The sequence below is a fragment of the Hemibagrus wyckioides genome, linkage group LG07 (genome assembly GCF_019097595.1).
Source record: "Hemibagrus wyckioides isolate EC202008001 linkage group LG07, SWU_Hwy_1.0, whole genome shotgun sequence".
Classification (NCBI taxonomy): domain Eukaryota; kingdom Metazoa; phylum Chordata; class Actinopteri; order Siluriformes; family Bagridae; genus Hemibagrus; species Hemibagrus wyckioides.
In genome coordinates this window covers 19,101,568-19,120,742 of record NC_080716.1, presented here as the reverse complement: position 1 = coordinate 19,120,742, position 19,175 = coordinate 19,101,568, and the positions used below count along the sequence as shown (strand labels likewise).

At 38.4% G+C, this 19,175-nt stretch overlaps 2 protein-coding genes, 1 long non-coding RNA gene and 4 other non-coding genes across 9 annotated transcripts in view; 1 reads left to right on the top strand and 6 right to left on the bottom strand.

Moving 5' to 3' along the window:
* Positions 1-184: 184 nt before the first annotated feature.
* Positions 185-3,080, top strand: LOC131356585 (uncharacterized). 2 transcript variants are annotated; one of them, XR_009205040.1, is made up of 4 exons: positions 185-875; positions 1,418-1,496; positions 1,632-1,845; positions 2,156-3,080. It is a non-coding gene; the product is annotated as an uncharacterized LOC131356585 (long non-coding RNA). The 2 variants fall into 2 exon arrangements; XR_009205039.1 differs by having other exon boundaries at positions 1,415-1,496.
* Positions 3,081-4,540: 1,460 nt separating this feature from the next.
* Positions 4,541-4,704, bottom strand: LOC131357035 (U1 spliceosomal RNA). Its single transcript, XR_009205226.1, has one exon. It is a non-coding gene; the product is annotated as a U1 spliceosomal RNA (small nuclear RNA).
* Positions 4,705-5,858: 1,154 nt separating this feature from the next.
* Positions 5,859-6,049, bottom strand: LOC131356927 (U2 spliceosomal RNA). Its single transcript, XR_009205171.1, has one exon. It is a non-coding gene; the product is annotated as a U2 spliceosomal RNA (small nuclear RNA).
* A 2,177-nt stretch (positions 6,050-8,226) lies between these two features.
* On the bottom strand, positions 8,227-10,925 carry LOC131356523 (uncharacterized). Its single transcript, XM_058395613.1, has 2 exons — positions 10,323-10,925; positions 8,227-10,159 (listed from the first exon to the last, which is right to left on the bottom strand). Exons 1-2 carry the CDS (start codon positions 10,716-10,718, stop codon positions 9,872-9,874), a joined length of 684 nt encoding a protein of 227 aa, XP_058251596.1. The 5' UTR covers positions 10,719-10,925; the 3' UTR covers positions 8,227-9,871.
* Positions 10,926-11,915: 990 nt separating this feature from the next.
* LOC131357024 (U1 spliceosomal RNA) lies at positions 11,916-12,079 on the bottom strand. Its single transcript, XR_009205215.1, has one exon. It is a non-coding gene; the product is annotated as a U1 spliceosomal RNA (small nuclear RNA).
* A 1,150-nt stretch (positions 12,080-13,229) lies between these two features.
* LOC131356972 (U2 spliceosomal RNA) lies at positions 13,230-13,420 on the bottom strand. Its single transcript, XR_009205186.1, has one exon. It is a non-coding gene; the product is annotated as a U2 spliceosomal RNA (small nuclear RNA).
* Positions 13,421-15,550: 2,130 nt separating this feature from the next.
* The window catches only part of sema4f (sema domain, immunoglobulin domain (Ig), transmembrane domain (TM) and short cytoplasmic domain, (semaphorin) 4F), a 57,652-nt gene continuing 54,027 nt past the window's right edge, over positions 15,551-19,175 (bottom strand). For both annotated transcript variants that reach the window (XM_058394959.1, XM_058394960.1), the window contains exons 11-14: positions 19,028-19,137; positions 18,586-18,737; positions 18,442-18,497; positions 15,551-18,134 (exon numbers count right to left, since the gene is read on the bottom strand). In XM_058394959.1, the coding sequence (XP_058250942.1) occupies positions 17,356-18,134; positions 18,442-18,497; positions 18,586-18,737; positions 19,028-19,137 (1,097 nt within the window). In that variant the 3' untranslated portion in view covers positions 15,551-17,355. The remainder of the gene's footprint in view (positions 18,135-18,441; positions 18,498-18,585; positions 18,738-19,027; positions 19,138-19,175) is intronic.

Genomic DNA, 19,175 nt, shown 5'->3' with positions numbered 1-19,175 from the left:
TTCCGCGCTCTCATTGGTCGATAGTCTACAATCACCGTAGACAGTTCTGCGCTGTCATTAGTCTCCACTGTAGACAGTTACGCGCCGTGATTGGTCTACACTGTAGACAGTTACGCGCCGTGATTGGTCTAGATGTGACATCTATTTAGTTAGGTTGAATTGTATTTTACTGATCATCATTTTAAACGTTCGGGTTTACGAGTTTCCGTCGTTTCTGCAAACCATTGGTTTATCAGGCTATTATTATTATCATTAATATTATTATTGAAAACAAACAGATGAGACCTTTCATACTACTTTATTTATTTGTTTGTTTGTTAATTTTACCACTCGACTGCCTGCTAAGCCGGGTTTTCTTTAGGCACGACCATGCTGTACATAACGAATATGTTAATTAATTAATTTCTACTTAATTTTTCAGTAAACAGACATTGTTTCTTCCCCATCGCAGTCTTTATATATTTGCTGTTTGGTCTTGGTCTTTTTTTTTCTTTTTTCTTTTTTTCTGGGCACCATTTATTATATCAATATTTGAATTATAAGTATTATAATTATTAATAATTATTTATTTAAGTAAACAGTCATCATTAAAAAAAGTTCATTATTATCAGGCTGCTGCTGCTACTGTTGTTGTTGTTATTGTTGTTTTAAGTGTATTTCAGTAGGCTACAACTGAGGATGGCGACCCCAATCCATGTCGTGAAGCCAGATGCCCCTGAAAATCGCCAGCAAGCTCGCCAGTACAGGGAAAGAAGGATGGTCTTCCCTCACCTCCACTGCAGTTGCTGAACCAGTCGACTGCCCTGTCCCATGCAGAGAAGATCCTTGTGAATGAGGGGATCCCCACACAGACACATCAGCAGCGTCTGGGAAAGGTGACCCTGCCTTTTGGACAATATGTGAATGCACTGTTTCATTGGCTTGTTTTAAATGATGTGGGATACATGAAATAGTAAGCATGTTACATTTAATACCTTTATAGTCTATGCATTTTTATAGCATGCTTAAAAAATACCTGTACATGTTTGTGCAAAACTGCAGCCATTATGTGTTAATAATTGCAAATTAAATTAAATTAATTAAATTAAGTTATTTAGTTATTATACAAGTTATTTTATTACAAATACCCATTATTACAATAGCAGATAGTTAGCTCTATTATCAGCACTCCACTTTAAAGAACTATTTACTGCTGAGCAGAGGGAGACCATTCACTAAGCATACACGTCTGTGAGGAGATAGTTACGCACACCTCTGACTCACATCGTAAGTATGCAGATGAAGAGGTTAAAGAAGTATATTAATTACAAGGAAATGCTCAAACATCTGTCGAACCTGTTTTAGGATTGTTTGTTTATTAAAAACTGGGAAATCATAAAATCTAGATTGTTACAACACATTTATTGTTTCTCAGCAGCAGGCAAGTACCTCCATGGGTGATCCCTCATCATGGCCAGGTGATGCTGATCTGGAAGCTGCAAGTCAGGCTGTGGAAGGTAAGTGAGATAAAGAGAGTTAACAGAAATCAAGCCCTTTTTATAATATGATTGGGTTTATTATATTGTTATTTATTATTATTATTATTATTATTATTATTATTATTACATTCCTTTCTTCTGTAAATGTGTTAGATTTGCTCAAGACCCAGAGCTACAGATAAGAGCCAGCCCTAGCAGTCAATCTGTTAGATTGCCTTCTCAGGATCCCACTGTCTGGCCCAAGGAGTCAGAGCCCACTGTCAGGTCCAAGAAGTCCAGATCCACTGTCCAGCCCGAGCAATCAGAATCCCATTCCACAACCCAGGACCGTGTTTCACCCAAAGAACGACTGCTTACAGACTCCCCTGTAAGTGATATTCACATAATATGCAAACACTGTAAATTCAAACAGTCTGTTTAACAAATGCATACATCAGTACAGTTCAATTCAGACAACTTTATTAATCCCAGTAGGGCCAGTAGCTTTTTGAACCTGCTCAAAACCAAAGGTGCGATAAGTCAGTGTTCTTTGGGACGAGTATCACAGTAGAACCAGTCCCTGCTGTTTGGAAGAGCTCTACTGTGATACCCGTATTTAACAATCGATTTTTTGTACAATCGTAACAAATGCGTATTTGTACGTGTTATATGTGTGACCACATCGATCTCGTCCGCAGAGCTACCTCCGGTGCCACATCAGCCAGCGGTCCTCCCTTCACCGGACTACCCGATCTTGCAGTATGTGCCCACGCCTACCATGGCTGGGACAGAAATGTTGAAGGAGAGGACCGACATAACTATGCCACTCTCCTGCTCTAAACCGCCTTCACTTCTGCTGCCACTGGAGAGAAAAACCCCAGCCACTCCTCTTCTCTCCCTCTCTGTCTCTTCCGCTACAGCCACCTGTGGGATTTCTGTGCCCATCACACTTCTTGCAGTCATCACCACTCAGGCAACTCCTCACATTGCTGGTCCAGCCACATTGCCTACCAGTCAGACCACTTTTACGTCACACAGTACATCTGATATCTGCAATCTGGGCAAGATCTATGCATTACAAACACAAACCTTGGAACTGGGAGCCAAACTGTCAAGGGTGCAAAACCCCCCGAACTGCCCGCTCTGTGGCCAACCTGCCCAGGGACATAAAAAAAATACAAAAAAAGACTTTCTGTCCTGTAAAAAATAATGTCTCCATCAAAAGGACTGGAACACAGAGTGTACGAAAGTTATGAACATTTTACCTCTGCTGTCAACCAGATGGAAGCTGAAGGACCACGCAGAATGTAATGTTCTTAAATGCTTTGTGTGTGTTCCCCAGTTAGTGGACTATATTTATGTCTATATTATGTCTGTATTATGTATGTCTATGTTATGCAATGTGTTTGATTCACTTGTTTATTTAAACTTGTTTCATTTTGTTTGTGAAAAAAAAACAAAACAACAAAAACAAAACTATTACACGGTTGCATGCCATTGTATAAATTGGAAAAAAAAAAATTTTTAATTGAGGTTTTATTCTTATTCATATTCAATGATGCTTGCTACACTGTAGTGCTGTGTTGCTTTTTTCAAGTGTTGCCCATTTTATGCTTTCCTCCCAATAAATCTACTTTAATTAATAAAACCAACACCTGTATATTTCTTTACTAATAGACACAGATACTGTGTAGACTGTAGGCGAGACCTGATACCCCTCTGCTGGGCCAAGTAAAAGGGCAATCATTTATCATGAACACTGGCCTTTCACAAAAATTCACCTCCAATTCTTGTACATTTAGGTGGGTATTAATAACCGTCAGATTACTAGGTAAGGACATGACCACAGCACAAGAATGATATCAGATAATGTTAAACTTATAGCAGCAGAAATATTAAACTAGCTTTCGTCGTCCTCAAATATTTAGAAGTAACATTCGGACATAAGTCATAAAGATGTATGATATGTGACAAATAACATTTGAATTTAAATGTAAACAAATGGCAATTAGGAAGACAAAGCATTTTCACACAAGTATACTTTTGATGAAACAAAGTTTATTTTAAGGATTCCACACAGATACAGTGTTACTTAATGCTGATAAATATCACAGGGCAAAATACCTCAAAACTATAGTATTAGGTTTATTAAAGCACTCCTGAATAAGGGCGTTGCACTTCATTGACTTATACAAATATGGAGAACAGTGCAAAATACGACATAATCGGACCATTACATTTGTTGAAGAATTTCTGAGCAAAATAATTACATATCTTAATTTTATTGCCTGTAAACAGTACATACATCGATAATTACTCCCAATTATGAAGAACAGTTTATTTTAAGGATTCCACGCAGATACAGTGTTACTTAATGTTAATAAATGTCACAGGGCAAAATACATCAAAACTAGGTTTATCGAAGAGTGCTTCGATAAACCTAGTTTTGATGTATTTTGCCCTGTGACATTTATTCCCTGAATAAGGGCATTACACTTCATTGACTTATACAAATATGAGAAACTAACGGACATATCACAGTTCAACAAAATGTACAAAGTGTAACAACCTGAACGTTACATTTGTTGAAGCATTTCCGAGCAAAAGAATTACATATCTTAAGTTGATTGCATGTAAACAATACATACATCCTGGATATTTACTCCAATTCATGACCATTCTGACATATGCAAATGAGACCAGCCCTTTCATGAATATTAAACATGAGAATTCACCTTCCGGGGGCGTTGCTGTGTTGGGTAGACGACTGACCAATCCTGTGGCTGAACTATTACACTCTCGACCAATGAAGCAGCAGATTCTACGGTGACTGTAGACTCTCGACCAATGACAATGCAGAACTATCCACACTCAACTTTGCCCCACTGTAAAAACCTCAGACGATCTCTTCTAATATTTTCATTTGTTATGATTTTATTTGTTGTTCAAATATAAACTACGTTACAGAATAAATGCACACACATTCTCAACAAATGTAAAGGGTGTGCTGTTAAAAAGAAAAATTTCGGAAGATACAAGGCCAATAAATATTATACGTCTCGCTTTCTTTTCTACAATACAATCAGGGGAGAGCGCGAACGCAGTCCCCCACTACCATAAATTATGCAGTCGAGATTCCCACATTTGGGGAATTCGCAAAGGTCAGCACAGCCTCAGTGCAATGGCTGAGCCTCGCCTTGGGTGAACCACCTTCTTGATCATGGTATCTCCCCTGCCAGGTAAGTATGAATTGGAGATCCAGCAGCTAGTGGCTGCACCAGCAAACACACCGTTTACCATCATGGTCAACAACACGGTGCTATTCGTTACATAAACATATGAGACTAAACGCTACAGTCCACACGTGCTGCATTTATTACATACTTATTACATAAGACGACATTTATTGCATATAAAGCCGTGTGCTTTACTATTTTTTATTTTACTAATACACAACATCCCATGATGCATTGCTGCTGAATATGTCAGGAGATCCACAATGTTCAGAAAACAATCATGTATTGTTTAATCAATACATGTACACTTTACACTAAAAAGAATCAGTACAGGGGAAATGGCTCAACGCTATAGGGTAAGCAGCAGGAGAGGACAAAAATATTTAACAATTTTATCAAGGTTGTTTTAAAGCCTCGTTACACTTAGCCCCGCCCCCTCGGTGTGTAAGTTAGACGGCGAGTTAGATCAAAGACAAAACGACTTCATTACAAGAAAAACCGCTTCCGTTAATTTTTAGCACATAAGTGAAGGATGGCGAGAGAAGGCTGCTTTAAACTTCAATTATAAGTGTCTCTATAATCATAATATTTTAACAAAGACCCGCTAAATAAGCACGCACGAGAGGGGAGGTTTCTGTGTCCGACCGTTAATAAGATTCCGGACACAATATTCCGGATAGGTAGTTCCGGATAGATAGTTCCGGGTAACACAAATGATGACTGTTGAGAAACTTTATTCTAATTTAGAAACCGTGTATTTTTTCACGTTAGAATTTTGTGATATACTTTAAAATATGTTATCACTTATAAATCATGCCTCCTTCAAATTCATGACACACCGCTTGATGATCCAATTAAGACAAGACATTTACTAAATGCTACGTGTTTTACAGAAACTAAATTATTGTGCTTTTCTAACAGAAAGTCAGAGTAGAGAGTTGGATGTTCATTGAAGAAAAATTCTGATTTTAATCGTGTAAAAGTAAATGCTACTTTAACTTTTACAAAACCAGACTGGATCTACAACAACCCCGTTAAAAGTCTTTTCTGTGGTAAAGTGTGGAAATAGTGTGATCACAAACACATCAGACACCAAGCTCCATAAATAAACATCTATCTCTTTTACACTATAGCTAGAAAAACAATCTTTCTTTAACAGTGGAGAGAGGAGTGCACCGTTCCCGGAAGTACTGCAATACCGGGTCGATACGTGGAGTGGACGGAGCAAGCCCCTATTCCATCTCCCTGTTCCAAAAATCAATTTAATATATGGTCCCCGGGTAGGGGACGTATCAGATATTAAACTGATAAGAACAGATACTACACTTGATCTTAGCCAAAAGGCCGAGAAGCGATAACCGACAACAACCAACAACAAACGGTGCCATTCTACACAACTGTAAACACGAGGACGGAAAATACCGTTTAAATTTAATATTTCATAGATAACATTCTGCTACATAACATATTCTTAATGTTACATAACATATTGTTAATGCTAAAGTTAACAGAGGAAGGGTCTATTTAAGTGTTCCTTAGTACCAAAACTAAAGGGAGAACGATAATATATGCACAAACCCACCAATCAGAGACCAGAACACAAAATCCTCCACACTACAATCTCACACTGGGTTAGAAAGCAGTTTTCAGAACAAACCTTTAAACTGAATTAAAACCATTCACTTGTAACAACTAACACTAAATGATAAACTAAATATGTGGAATTTAAACAGATGTTATACATTTAGCTGAATTGTATAACACTCTGCAACGCATAGTGAATGCAGCCAGCAAGATCATCGGTGTCTCTCTGCACTCCTTTGTGCACATCTTCCACACCCACCTCACAAGAAGACCATTAGCATCGCTGCAGATGGTTTACAGCCGTCAAACCTCCACTTCAGCCTACTGCCTTCAGGGAGAAGGTACTGGAGCCTCTAGGCCGTTCCACAAGGCTTTCTAACAGCTTTATCCATCAGGCTGTCAGGATCCTGAACTCTCTCCATTACCTCCCCCCTCTCCCACCTACTCCTGAACTCTAAAAATCTACAGCTCACCCCACACTTTTTTCATTGCACATAAGACACTTTGTATGTACTCTCTGCAGAACTCTGCATGCATGGACCTGTTTACAAACACCTATTCAAACGTTACATGTTTAAACTATTTAAATCTAACACTGTTTGAACTTTTACACTTTACAGTCTTTTTGCACTTCTGTCATACTGCTGCTATCTGTCTTGCATCTTACAAAGGCCTTTATACCCAGAGCTACTGAACGTTTACATTTATTGCATGTATATTTGCACCTTTGGAAGTATATTTATATATTTAACAGAATTCACTGTTTACATTTACTCAGATGTATATTCATTCAGATGTTTACAAGATATGTTCACTTGGTTTATTTACATCTATTTATTACAAGTGCACTGTTGTTACCTTCACACAAAATCTGTTCGATACTGCACTGACTGCATTGACAATGTAAACACTTGATAAGAGAGAAGAGAAATGGTATTTCAAGTCTGCACATATGGTGGCGTTGACAAAAAACCTTGAACCTCGAATAACACAAGTCAGAGGGCGGTTAATTAGCTTCTTGGTTAAATCAGGTGAATTATACACTATGATGTGTATAATGTGTAATGAAATCCAGGACCAAGGTTGGCAACCTGGTGGATAACAAAGAAGTCCCTTGGGTTATTTTTGTCTCTTTGTCTCCTTCCATCCTCTTCTGTGCCTTTTGGTCACCAGGAATGAGACACTGTCACTTCTAAATCTTACTGTGACTCAATTAAATATAAACTTTTTGCATTTGAATACGGCAAAAATAGAACTTGACTGCTCCAGTTCTTGCTCTCTCTGTTAGTTTTCCAATCGTCCACCTTTCGTATTAAACAATAGATTTCTAATTTACATGTGAAACAATTGAGCTCAATAATAGTAGCTTGTCTGTAACAGCAAATAAATCAAGTATAATAATAAGCATCTGACTTGTAAGTGAAAACTACTGTTTTAAATTCCCCTTGTTTAAATTATTTATCATGTACACTACCGCTCAAAAGTTTGGGATCATATTTTTCAGCTTGATTTCAGCTACAGAGGAAGCCATCAGCCAATCCATCTTGTGAGAGATGCTCCAGGAAGTATGGGGTGAAATCTCATCAGATTATCTTGGAAAAATGGACAGCTAGAATGCCCAGGCTGTAATTGCGGCAAAAAATGTTTGGTTTTTTTTTGATGAAGGTAAAGTTTGAAGAAAACATTCATCATTTCCAACAAAATCATTATTTCTAACTCTGACATGTCAGCATGTCCTGTTCTTTTGCTATATTTTCTATTCTGACTAATTTCATTTGTGTTTCCTTGGAAAACAATAAAAATTTTGAGTGATACCAAACTCTTGAGTGGTAGTGTATATCTGAAACTAAGAAGGAATCACATATTAAGGGACAGAAACCCTGTGAAATTCACAGTATAAAGGAAAAGTGTCTCTTATTCTGTTTTAAAATTATGACCTTTTAGTGAAAACAATTCTATGGTCTTCTTTCCAGATTTCTTAGTGTCCAGATAGCTTTTTCGTTGTGGAAATTTCCGGAAACTGTGTAGTAGGAAAATTTTAGTTGCAATACAATGCAGATTAAATAACTATGGCTATGTTCTCACTAATTATTGTTATGCAATCCAGTATGGTATTCTGCATTATTATTAGATGTGTGTTTACTTGCCAAGTTACTTTCCCCAGAGCAAAAGTGGTGAGAGATGTTGGATAAAGTATAGAATTGAAACAAAAGGGATTAAGGTTATTGGGAAGCAGTGCCCTGAGGTCAGTACCATTAAAGTAAGGAGATGGGATTTCACATGATACATCTGGCATGAAGTGTTTTGTAGTAGGTTTATGAAAATTTTTGAAATAGCATTTAAAACACACCCAAATAGTGTGCTTTCTTAATATAAATTATATTTAGTACAAAAATCATTGAAGGTTAAAAGATTCCCATCTTCATCCATTAAATGACAAACAAACACCCTTTTAAAGCCACTCAAGAATACTTAGAGACTTTATCGTATCTTGGTAAGAGAAATCTGTTGTTCCATATTGGGGTTCTATGTGGGGTAAAATTGTGACAATATAATAATTTCCAATAAAACAAACCCTGTTGGTAAAAAGCAGATAACTTGATTGGCAGTCTAAAAACAGTAATATCACATCTCAGTAGGAAGTCAGTTCTATCCAGTTTTCTGAATATACAGTAGCTCTGGAAAGGAAAAAACAGTTTTTGGCCATTTGACCTTCAGCATATCATTTGTACGACAACAGTCAAAAAGCTTGTAATCCACCATTTTCATATTCTTGTACAAGTTGTGCTCTTTTAATATAGTGCACAGGTTTTTTTTTTCCAAATGACATGAAAATTTGGTTAATGGTAATAATAACTATATTATAAATAACTTTTTCTAATAGAGAGACAAGATGCAGGATAGATACACCTAGAAAAACTGGTACTGATGTTTAAGCAAACTTGAAAAAGAACACTTGCAAACACAAGTGAGTGTTATAGGTGTTGAATAATACTGACTTCTAAGGTTTTGTGTGTATTTCCAAAACACAGGTACTGGTGAACTTGCAAATGTATGCATATGGTATTTGTGATCCTTCTAAAAACTGGAAGACTGGTATTGGTGGTCTTTCCAAAAGATCTGTACAAAAGGGTACATGTGAGTAAAGTATAAAATATAAGTAAGGGGGTTCACTTTTCATGTACTTTAACACCAGGTGTGTGTGTTTTCATACCGGTGTCTGCGTCCACCAGAGTTTCTGTTTGCTGGTGCAGAGGACCATTCTGGTGAGCTATGAGGCATTCGTGTCTGTCTTTTCAGTGTTCACATCCATTGACCCAGCAGTCTTTCACTCAGCTGCAGGGTCCTGGTTTACATTCCTGCAGCACCAGTACCCAGGGGCGAACTGGCCATCGGGAGCACCGGGACATTTCCCAGTGGCCTGACGGTTGTTCTGGCCTGCCGCCGTGCAGACAATCACCTTAACATGCAATAGGCTGGTATGCAGCTAGCAATTAATCGATGGACCTCTCAATCTACGGATCAGGAAATCACGGAGTGAAAATAGCATCACCACATGACCCAAAGTCAGCGAAGCATTGCCTGTTGGGCTATTTACAGAGGCAGGTAATTGGTGTGTTCGACATGCAGTGGCGCAGCACAGACCGAGCTGGTATAGAACGTCAAAGTACCGCACTCACGATACTTTGGTGTCTTCATTTGGCAGATGGACGCGTTCATCCAAAGCAACTTGCAACAGATAAATAGAAGAGCAGAATCCCATGCAAGCCACCGGCCCACTGTGCTACCTTCTCCACTCCTTGCTGCCTTTGTACAAGGTCCACAGCACAGGACTTCAGTCAGCATTGTGTACCAGTTGGACATGTCACAGATGTGACATACCTGCAATACATATAGACAAAAAAAATCTAACCAAAGGTTAAGCAGCATATGACTGTGTGCTTTTTTTGTCTCTGTTTACATATACATACACATATATAGTAATAAATATTCAATTGTAATGCAATAACTTTAACGTTAACTATGCAGATAAAGGCAGCCATACCCGGTAGTGGTAGCCAGATTTGTAGAAGTGCACAATCCACCCCTTACCAACACACTTATCGCCTCTAGGACACTTCAGGGAGTATCTCCACACTCCAACAGGGCGCCACACAAAGACACGGCTCCGGAAAAAAAAATCAGGAGTTGGCAGAGCACCCCTGACATAACCAGGAGGTTCAGGTGGGTAAAACCACATGCGGTCCGATTTAATTATACGTCGCCTCTTGCACAGACCACTGATGTCCTTGTAGGTTTGAACGGGGGTGAACAGCCCTCTCTCTGTGTCCTCTTTGAGCCAGGAAATGTAGGCTGGTGGTATGCCATTGGGTTTTTCCCAAGACGAACCCAACCCTCTTGCTCCACCTGCCACACACATATAATGCATACAAATACACATTTGTTACTACTGTACAAAGAATCATTAAACACAGAAATGAGAGTAGAACATTTCCAAAGAGCAGGGACTTGTTTACAATTGAGAGACACTGGGATCTACTGTGCTACTCGTCCCAAAGACACAGACTTGTCACACCTTTGGTTTCGAGCAGGTCAAAAAGTTATTGACCATACTGGGATTAATAAAGTTATCTAAATTTAGTATTTAGTATCCGTATTGAGGTATACAGACTGTTTGAATTTACACTGTGTGCATATAATATGAATATCACTTACAGGGGAGTCTGGCAGCAGTGGTTCTATGGGTGTAACATAACCCTGGGTCGTGGATGGGGATTCAGAATACTCAGGCAGAACTTTGGGATCAAAGCTCTGCCTGAGTATTCTGATTGGTGATTGGTGTTGTCTGATTGGTGATTGGTGATTTACGTATTGGGATTTTTTATGTATGATTTGCTGATTGGTGTTGTCTCAGGACATTGTACATTGTCAGGACAGGACATTGCTTGCATTGTAAGGATTCCTGTCCCTGGGACAGGAATCCTTACAATGCAACCTCACAGACTGACTGCTATGGTTGGCCCTTAACTGTGGCTCTTGGGCCTGTTAGCAAATCTAACAATTTACAGAAAAAAAAAAGTTTGAATCCAATCATTTTATAAACTCTCTTTATCTCACTTACCTTCCACAAACTTGCAGTTTCCAGTTCAGCATCACCTGGTCACATGGAGGTACTATCTAAATTTTTATGATTTACCAGTTTTTAAATAAACAAACCTAAAACACATTTGACTGGTATGGTAAAATATCACTAATTTGAGCAGTTTTATTTTTCTTTGTTATTCTCTTTCTGTTCATGACACTTGCTCCTTGTCATTAATATACTTCTTGAACCTTCTTGAAGTTGTAGCTTACTGAAATACACTTTAAATACATTAACAACATTAGCCATTATTAACTTTAGCTTATTAACAACAACAAGGAACTTTAATGCTGGCATTTCATTTTGGCCTAAAAACTCTTTTCTAGAAAACTTTTTCTAAAATAACATTTGTTAGGATTTACTGGTTATTCAAGTATAAACTGTTTTATAGAATGAATGCACACACATTTTAGACAAAAATACCACATGCATGAAAGCTATAAAACAAAGATATCACACTTAAAACACATTCCTCTTTCTTTTCTACAACAAAATCAGGGGAGAGCGCGAACGCAGTCCCCCACTACCATAAATTATGCAGTCGAGATTCCCACATTTGGGGAATTCGCAAAGGTCAGCACAGCCTCAGTGCAATGGCTGAGCCTCGCCTTGGGTGAACCACCTTCTTGATCATGGTATCTCCCCTGCCAGGTAAGTATGAATTGGAGAGCCATCAGCTAGTGACTGCACCAGCAAACACACCGTTTACCATCATGGTCAACAACACGGTGCTATTCATTACATAAACATATGAGACTAAACGCTACAGTCCACACGTGCTGCATTTATTACATACTCATTACATAAGACGACATTTATTGCATATAAAGCCGTGTGCTTTACTATTTTTTATTTTACTAATACACAACATCCCATGATGCATTGCTGCTGAATATGTCAGGAGATCCACAATGTTCAGAAAACAATCATGTATTGTTTAATCAATACATGTACACTTTACACTAAAAAGAATCAGTACAGGGGAAATGGCTCAACGCTATAGGGTAAGCAGCAGGAGAGGACAAAAATATTTAACAATTTTATCAAGGTTGTTTTAAAGCCTCGTTACACTTAGCCCCGCCCCCTCGGTGTGTAAGTTAGACGGCGAGTTAGATCAAAGACAAAACGACTTCATTACAAGAAAAACCGCTTCCGTTAAGTTTTAGCACATAAATGAAGGGTGGCGAGAGAAGGCTGCTTTAAACTTCAATTATAAGTGTCTCTATAATCATAACATTTTAACAAAGACCCGCTAAATAAGCACGCACGAGAGGGGAGGTTTCTGTGTCCGACCGTTAATAAGATTCCGGACACAATATTCCGGATAGGTAGTTCCGGATAGATAGTTCCGGGAAAGACAAATGATGACTGTTGAGAAACTTTATTCTAATTTAGAAACCGTGTATTTTTTCACGTTAGAATTTTGTGATATACTTTAAAATATGTTATCACTTATAAATCATGCCTCCTTCAAATTCATGACACACCGCTTGATGATCCAATTAAGACAAGACATTTACTAAATGCTACGTGATTTACAGAAACTAAATTATTGTGCTTTTTCTAACAGAAAGTCAGAGTAGAGAGTTGGATGTTCATTGCAAAGAAAAATTCTGATTTTAATCGTGTAAAAGTAAATGCTACTTTAACTTTTACAAAACCAGACTGGATCTACAACAACCCCGTTAAAAGCCTTTTCTGTGGTAAAGTGTGAAAATAGTGTGATCACAAACACATCAGACACCAAGCTCCATAAATAAACATCCATCTTCCATACCTAGAAAAACAATCTTTCTTTAACAGTGGAGAGAGGAGTGCACCGTTCCCGGAAGTACAGCAATACCGGGTCGATACGTGGAGTGGACGGAGCAAGCCCCTATTCCATCTCCCTGTTCCAAAAATCAATTTAATATATGGTCCCCGGGTAGGGGACGTATCAGATATTAAACTGATAAGAACAGATACTACACTTGATCTTAGCCAAAAGGCCGAGAAGCGATACCGACAACAACCAACAACAAACGGTGCCATTCTACACAACTGTAAACACGAGGACGGAAAATACCGTTTAAATTTAATATTTCATAGATAACATTCTGCTACATAACATATTCTTAATGTTACATAACATATTGTTAATGCTAAAGTTAACAGAGGAAGGGTCTATTTAAGTGTTCCTTAGTACCAAAACTAAAGGGAGAACGATAATATATGCACAAACCCACCAATCAGAGACCAGAACACAAAATCTTCCACACTACAATCTCACACTGGGTTAGAAAACAGTTTTCAGAACAAACCTTTAAACTGGATTAAAACCATTCACTTGTAACAACTAACACTAAATGATAAACTAAATATGTGGAATTTAAAAGATGTTATACATTTAGCTGAATTGTATAACACTGCCCCTCAGTGGTCTAATGTGGTATTGCAGAAGAAAACATCTCGGGGTGGGGGACTAAATTAATAATCTACTCTAACTCGGTGTTCATCTTTTTTACAAGGCTTTCTTGGCGAAAACTAGATTAATTATGGATAATAATTTTAATACAGACAAGATAAACACAATAAGAAGTCAGAATCACCAAAATGTATGTAAATTTCACCAAACTACTGAATTATATAATTACATAGAAAACCTTTACTTTTTTGTTTTACAAAGGATGAAAAGTTTATCAATCAAATCTCCCTAACTCCACTAACACACTAACACCGTTCTCATCAGTCCCATATTTACTGAAATGGAAAAGAAGTTGGTCTTTATAAATGCGCCCCTCATCCGCCATTTTCACCCAGCACTTTAGAGAGGCCTGCTTAATTATATACAGCTCTGCTTACCTTCATTTCATTTACTGCATTTAATACCTGCAATATTTCACAACATAATGCATTAAAATTATACTTATGTCTAAAAAAAATATGAATTTAAAAAATCACGTTTTTCATAACTTACACTGTCACGAATTATAGTCTTGAGCCAGAAATCCAAACTCCTCTGACGGTAAAATAATAACTAATAAAAACATTTCAAAACATAAAAACAAACCTATTTTACGGTTTGTCACTTTTACTATTTACATGTATAAAGAATTGAGCTTCAATTACTCTACACATTAGTCCCGTTAGGAGAAACTGAGGAGAATGTAGTCTTTCACCGAGAATTACAATCACCTGCTGCTAAACAACATCCAACTCCACAGCAGCGCCACCTAGAGGTCTAATTCAAAACAGCGGCACAAAAACGACCCGACACACCGATCAGCCATAACATTATGACTACCTGCCTAATATTGTGTTGGTCCCCCTTCTGAGCCATGGACTCCACTAGATCCCTGAAGGTGTGCTGTGGTATCTGACACAAAGATGTTCGCAACAGATCCTTTAAGTCCTGTAAGTTGTGAGGTGGGGCCTCCATGGACGGACTTGTTTGTCCAGTACATCACACAGATTCTCGATTGGATTGAGATCTTGGGAAACTGGAGGCCAAGTCAGTGCCTCAAAACTCGTTGTGCTCATCAAAACAGTCCTGAACCATTTTTGCTTTCTGGCACGGCGCATTATCCTGCTGAAAGAGGCCACAACCATCAGGGAATACCGTTTCCATGAAAGGGTTTTCATGGTCTACAAAAATGCTTAGGTAGGTGGTCCGTGTCAAAGTAACATCCACATGGACAGCAGGACATGAACATGGCTGTATGAAGTTGTCTCTGTGGCATTAATAAGAAAATGAACATGCAGTCCACAAACTAAAAGTGCAAAACAAAAAGACCAGTGTTGTTGTTTTTTTTTTTACCTGTGTTATGTTTCTGCACATCTTTTAGTACTTGACTATAGATCACACCGCTGTGTTACAAATACAGGTTTGCTCTGAGCTCTGAAAAAAGGCGAATTTTCTTTTCTTACCATCACATGGTGCCAGGTCTTGACCATCCAGCCATAATTAAACTGATGTCTCTGTCTAAAAATGTAGGGGTTGATGGAGATTTTTATCATTTGTACAAAAGTCAGACTAAATGTGACTACTAATTAATAAAAAGACATGATGTAGGCCTTGGTTGTTTCTTGCCTAATTAAACTACACTAAGATGTTCCTTACTTTTGAAATAAATTTGAAATACACACACAAATTTAATAAATATTAATATACATATTTATTAATAATATTTCAACGATAGAACTCTAAATTAAAAAATGCCATCACCTGCTACTCCAATAACCAGTTTGGCTAAACTTCCACTGCCGCTTCTAGGTCAAATGTCAGCAACAAGAAAATCTGTGAAACTAATTTTTAAACACAGTCATTTTGATGTGCTAGAATGTTTGCGAATAAACAGAGAATTACTCTACCAATATTTTCATTATTCTGTATAATATTTAATGGTACAGTAAAAGTGCCCACTGTCTCCATCAGGGTTATTTTGTTTTATTAAAAAACCATAATCAAACCATAATTTTCATATGGTCATGCGCACACAAACATCTCTGTTCAAAACAAATTTACATTTATTATATAAATTATAAAAATAAAACCTTAGAATATAACATCTGTACATTAATTAACATTGTTTTATTCAGAAGCCAAAACAGAAAACATAACACTCAGGAATAATAGGTCAATCGATAATATTCATTTTGAGACATTGTACAGTGTGGTAAGGAAATAGTAGTACTATTTTCAATGATAAATATGTACCTATGGTTATCTATGCTACCAAATGCTGACAGTAGACTATGTATTTAAGATCCAAAGCCTGTTCCTGAGTGTTATATTTCCATTAGACAAAACTGTCACGTTAACAAGAAAAACCAAAAACAAACAAAACTACACAGAACGATTACATAAAGAAAAATGGCAGTGATGTACGGAAAACAACAATTCAGACTGTTACAATGGTGGAAAGGTTTAAATGTCACTACAAAATAAACAATGAAATATTTTATGGAATATTCAAATGTACAATATTTGTTATAGACATCATGAATATTAAACAAACAAGTCATGTTAGAAGTGTAGCTCTAAATTCTTGGTAGGACCATGACTTTTTGCCTCACCGTGTTTGGCAAGAACGCTTCTTCTGGATATTTTCCCTGCTTTACTTTGGTAATTACAGTTTCAGCCTAGATGAAGATTTCTATATGAAAACTAAAACATACTGGTGTACGTTTATTTTCTCTGCATGTCATCAGTACTCTGGTAAGAGTTTATTTTAGGCATAAATTAACATTTATACTTCAAACTTTATTCTATAGGTTGTTTGATTCCACTTGTCACTCTTATATGAGCATATGCATGATTACCCCTGCTTTCAGCACAGTGGTCTTGCTGCACCTCTTAGTCTTCCTCATGCACGCAGCGGGCAGATGTGCTTCTGTTGTCCGTCCCACAACTAGAAATCTCTGCTGACCGACTGTGAAGAGTCAATAGTGAACAATATGAGAACTTTAAGGAAACTTTGCTTAAAGCTGGTGGATCTTTTGGTGTTTAGTCATCAAATACGGTTTGGTCTGATGTCTCGCTTTCTGAGTCCATGACAGATTTGGATTGTTCAGTCCTGGGCTAAAAACAGCTCAGAGAGAGGTTAAACATGCACACATGCCACATTGAGTACATGGATTGTGTGATTTTGTTGGAAAAGGTTGAACACAATGGTGAGAGCAGTTAGTCTGCTTCTATCGCTCTGGTCAGTAACACACACTCTTATGAACACACACTGTGCTTCATACACGCTTGAGAAGATCTCCCAGAGAACACAGAGCTTCTTAATGGGTGTGTATGTGTGTTTGTCTTTGTAGGCTCACACATTTGCCTTCACACACTTCCTTAAATCTTTTGTTTTGCTACAAGCTACCACACAAACTTATAGGTAGTGTCAAGGATGTACGTGTGTTTATGTGCACAGTTTATTTACTGTGGTTCCTGGTGCAAGTGTCCTTAGATGGAGCTCTCTTCACACTGTGCTAACGGTGCTCCTCTCAGCACATGCAGCTTAGCAAATTCTTCATCCAGTCGTACTAGTCCATCCCCCAGTTCACTGAGTCCATCCCCTAGTCCCTCCTCCTCTCCTTCTGGTCCTGCCCTCTCTCGGCCAGGAAATTCTTCCTTCATGTTGACTGAAGTATCCTGTTTGGGTCCACCTGAATTAGCATAAATATAACCACACTTCAGATCAGACATATGACCTCCATGCCCATTCAGCGTCCCATTCCTTTTCTCTGTAAAGGGAACCGCCTCAGAGAACAGACTGGCGCTACTGGGTGATTGGGGTGTGTCTGAAGAGGGCAGCAGGTCCCGCTCCTTTTCTGAGGTCGATGAAGAATGACCAGCTCCTCTTCTCTTGTAACGTCGGCGAAACAGACACACGAGTAAGCCACAAAGTGCAAACCCAATGATGAAAAATAGCAAGTACCCGGCCACAAAGTGACGGCTGGATACATGCATGATGCTCGAACTCGCACTCGGTTCCTGTAGGAGGAGTGTGTATGCAGCCTTGGGACAGGCTGGCTGCTCTCGCCCAGCTTCCTCACAGAAACACTTGTAAGTGCCATTGCTTTCCAAAGTGACCCGTACCTCCAGGTCAGAGAGGCGGCGCCGAATGTGTCTTTGGGGTGGGTGCTGCCAGTGGCAGGGACGAGGTGAGACCTGCACACAGGGCAGAAGTACATGCAGCCCCTCTACCACATGCAGGTTTTGAATCTCAGTAGAGCAGCGATCTGCACCAAGAAAAAAAAATGCAGATTAAACACAAAACAATACTTTACTCTGACTGTAAGGTTGTAATGTGTAGAATATCAAATACAATAACTGACACCTGGAATGATAGTTCAGTAGTTAAGAATATTTGTAAATTAGGAGTAATTTAGGTCTGAAAGATCTGAAAATCAGTCCAAATCAGAGCAAATTAACTATTTGAAGAAGCATCATTATGACATGGCATTATTGCTTGATAAAACTTGCAGCATTTTACAAATCAAACAAACAAATCAGGTGCCATGATTAACAAGAATAATAGATACTTACTGTCACTCCTTCCACACCGACTGACCGAATCTTCAGAACTTAGCACTTCATCAGGTCTGGAAATGCAATTGTAAAGATATTCAGTGATGAAGAATGATGTGTTGTGTGTGTGTGAAAGAGAGAGTGTGAGAGAGAGAGACTCACTCTGTGATGGCCAGGCTACAGGCAGCTTCTTTCTGTCTCCACACACAGCCGAGTGGACGTGCACGTGCACACACTTCACAGGTACGGTAGAGAGAGCAGCCTTCTGTAGGTAACTTCACCAGAGAGTTGGGAGAACCGACCAGAGCCTGACCCTGGGGAGGAGTAATGAGCATTACAGCGTGTCTTGTCTGTGTATAAGCATTTGTTCTACATTTCACATGGAAAATAAAGTGGGTCTTGGGGGCGCAGAGACTCACTAGTTCTGACTAGAACCACCATAGTTATCTTCAAAACAAAGACAGATGCTAGGTCTCATTGTTTAGGAAATATATTTACTAGATGTCATATCTAATACATGGCATGTATGTATACTCTCTGGAAATGGCAACATAATCAGTCTTGGGCTTGAGGCTGTCCACATGTCTGTATTTTGTGTGTTTACCTTGTATAAAAGGATATTGTTGATAGGCTCTGAGGCTGGAAAAAGAGGGATTTCTTGCAAAAGCGTTGCATTCGGTCCCACTACTGCAATTCTGTGAAGCTCACCATGATCTATACAAAGAAAAAGTATAATATTATGTAACAAACAC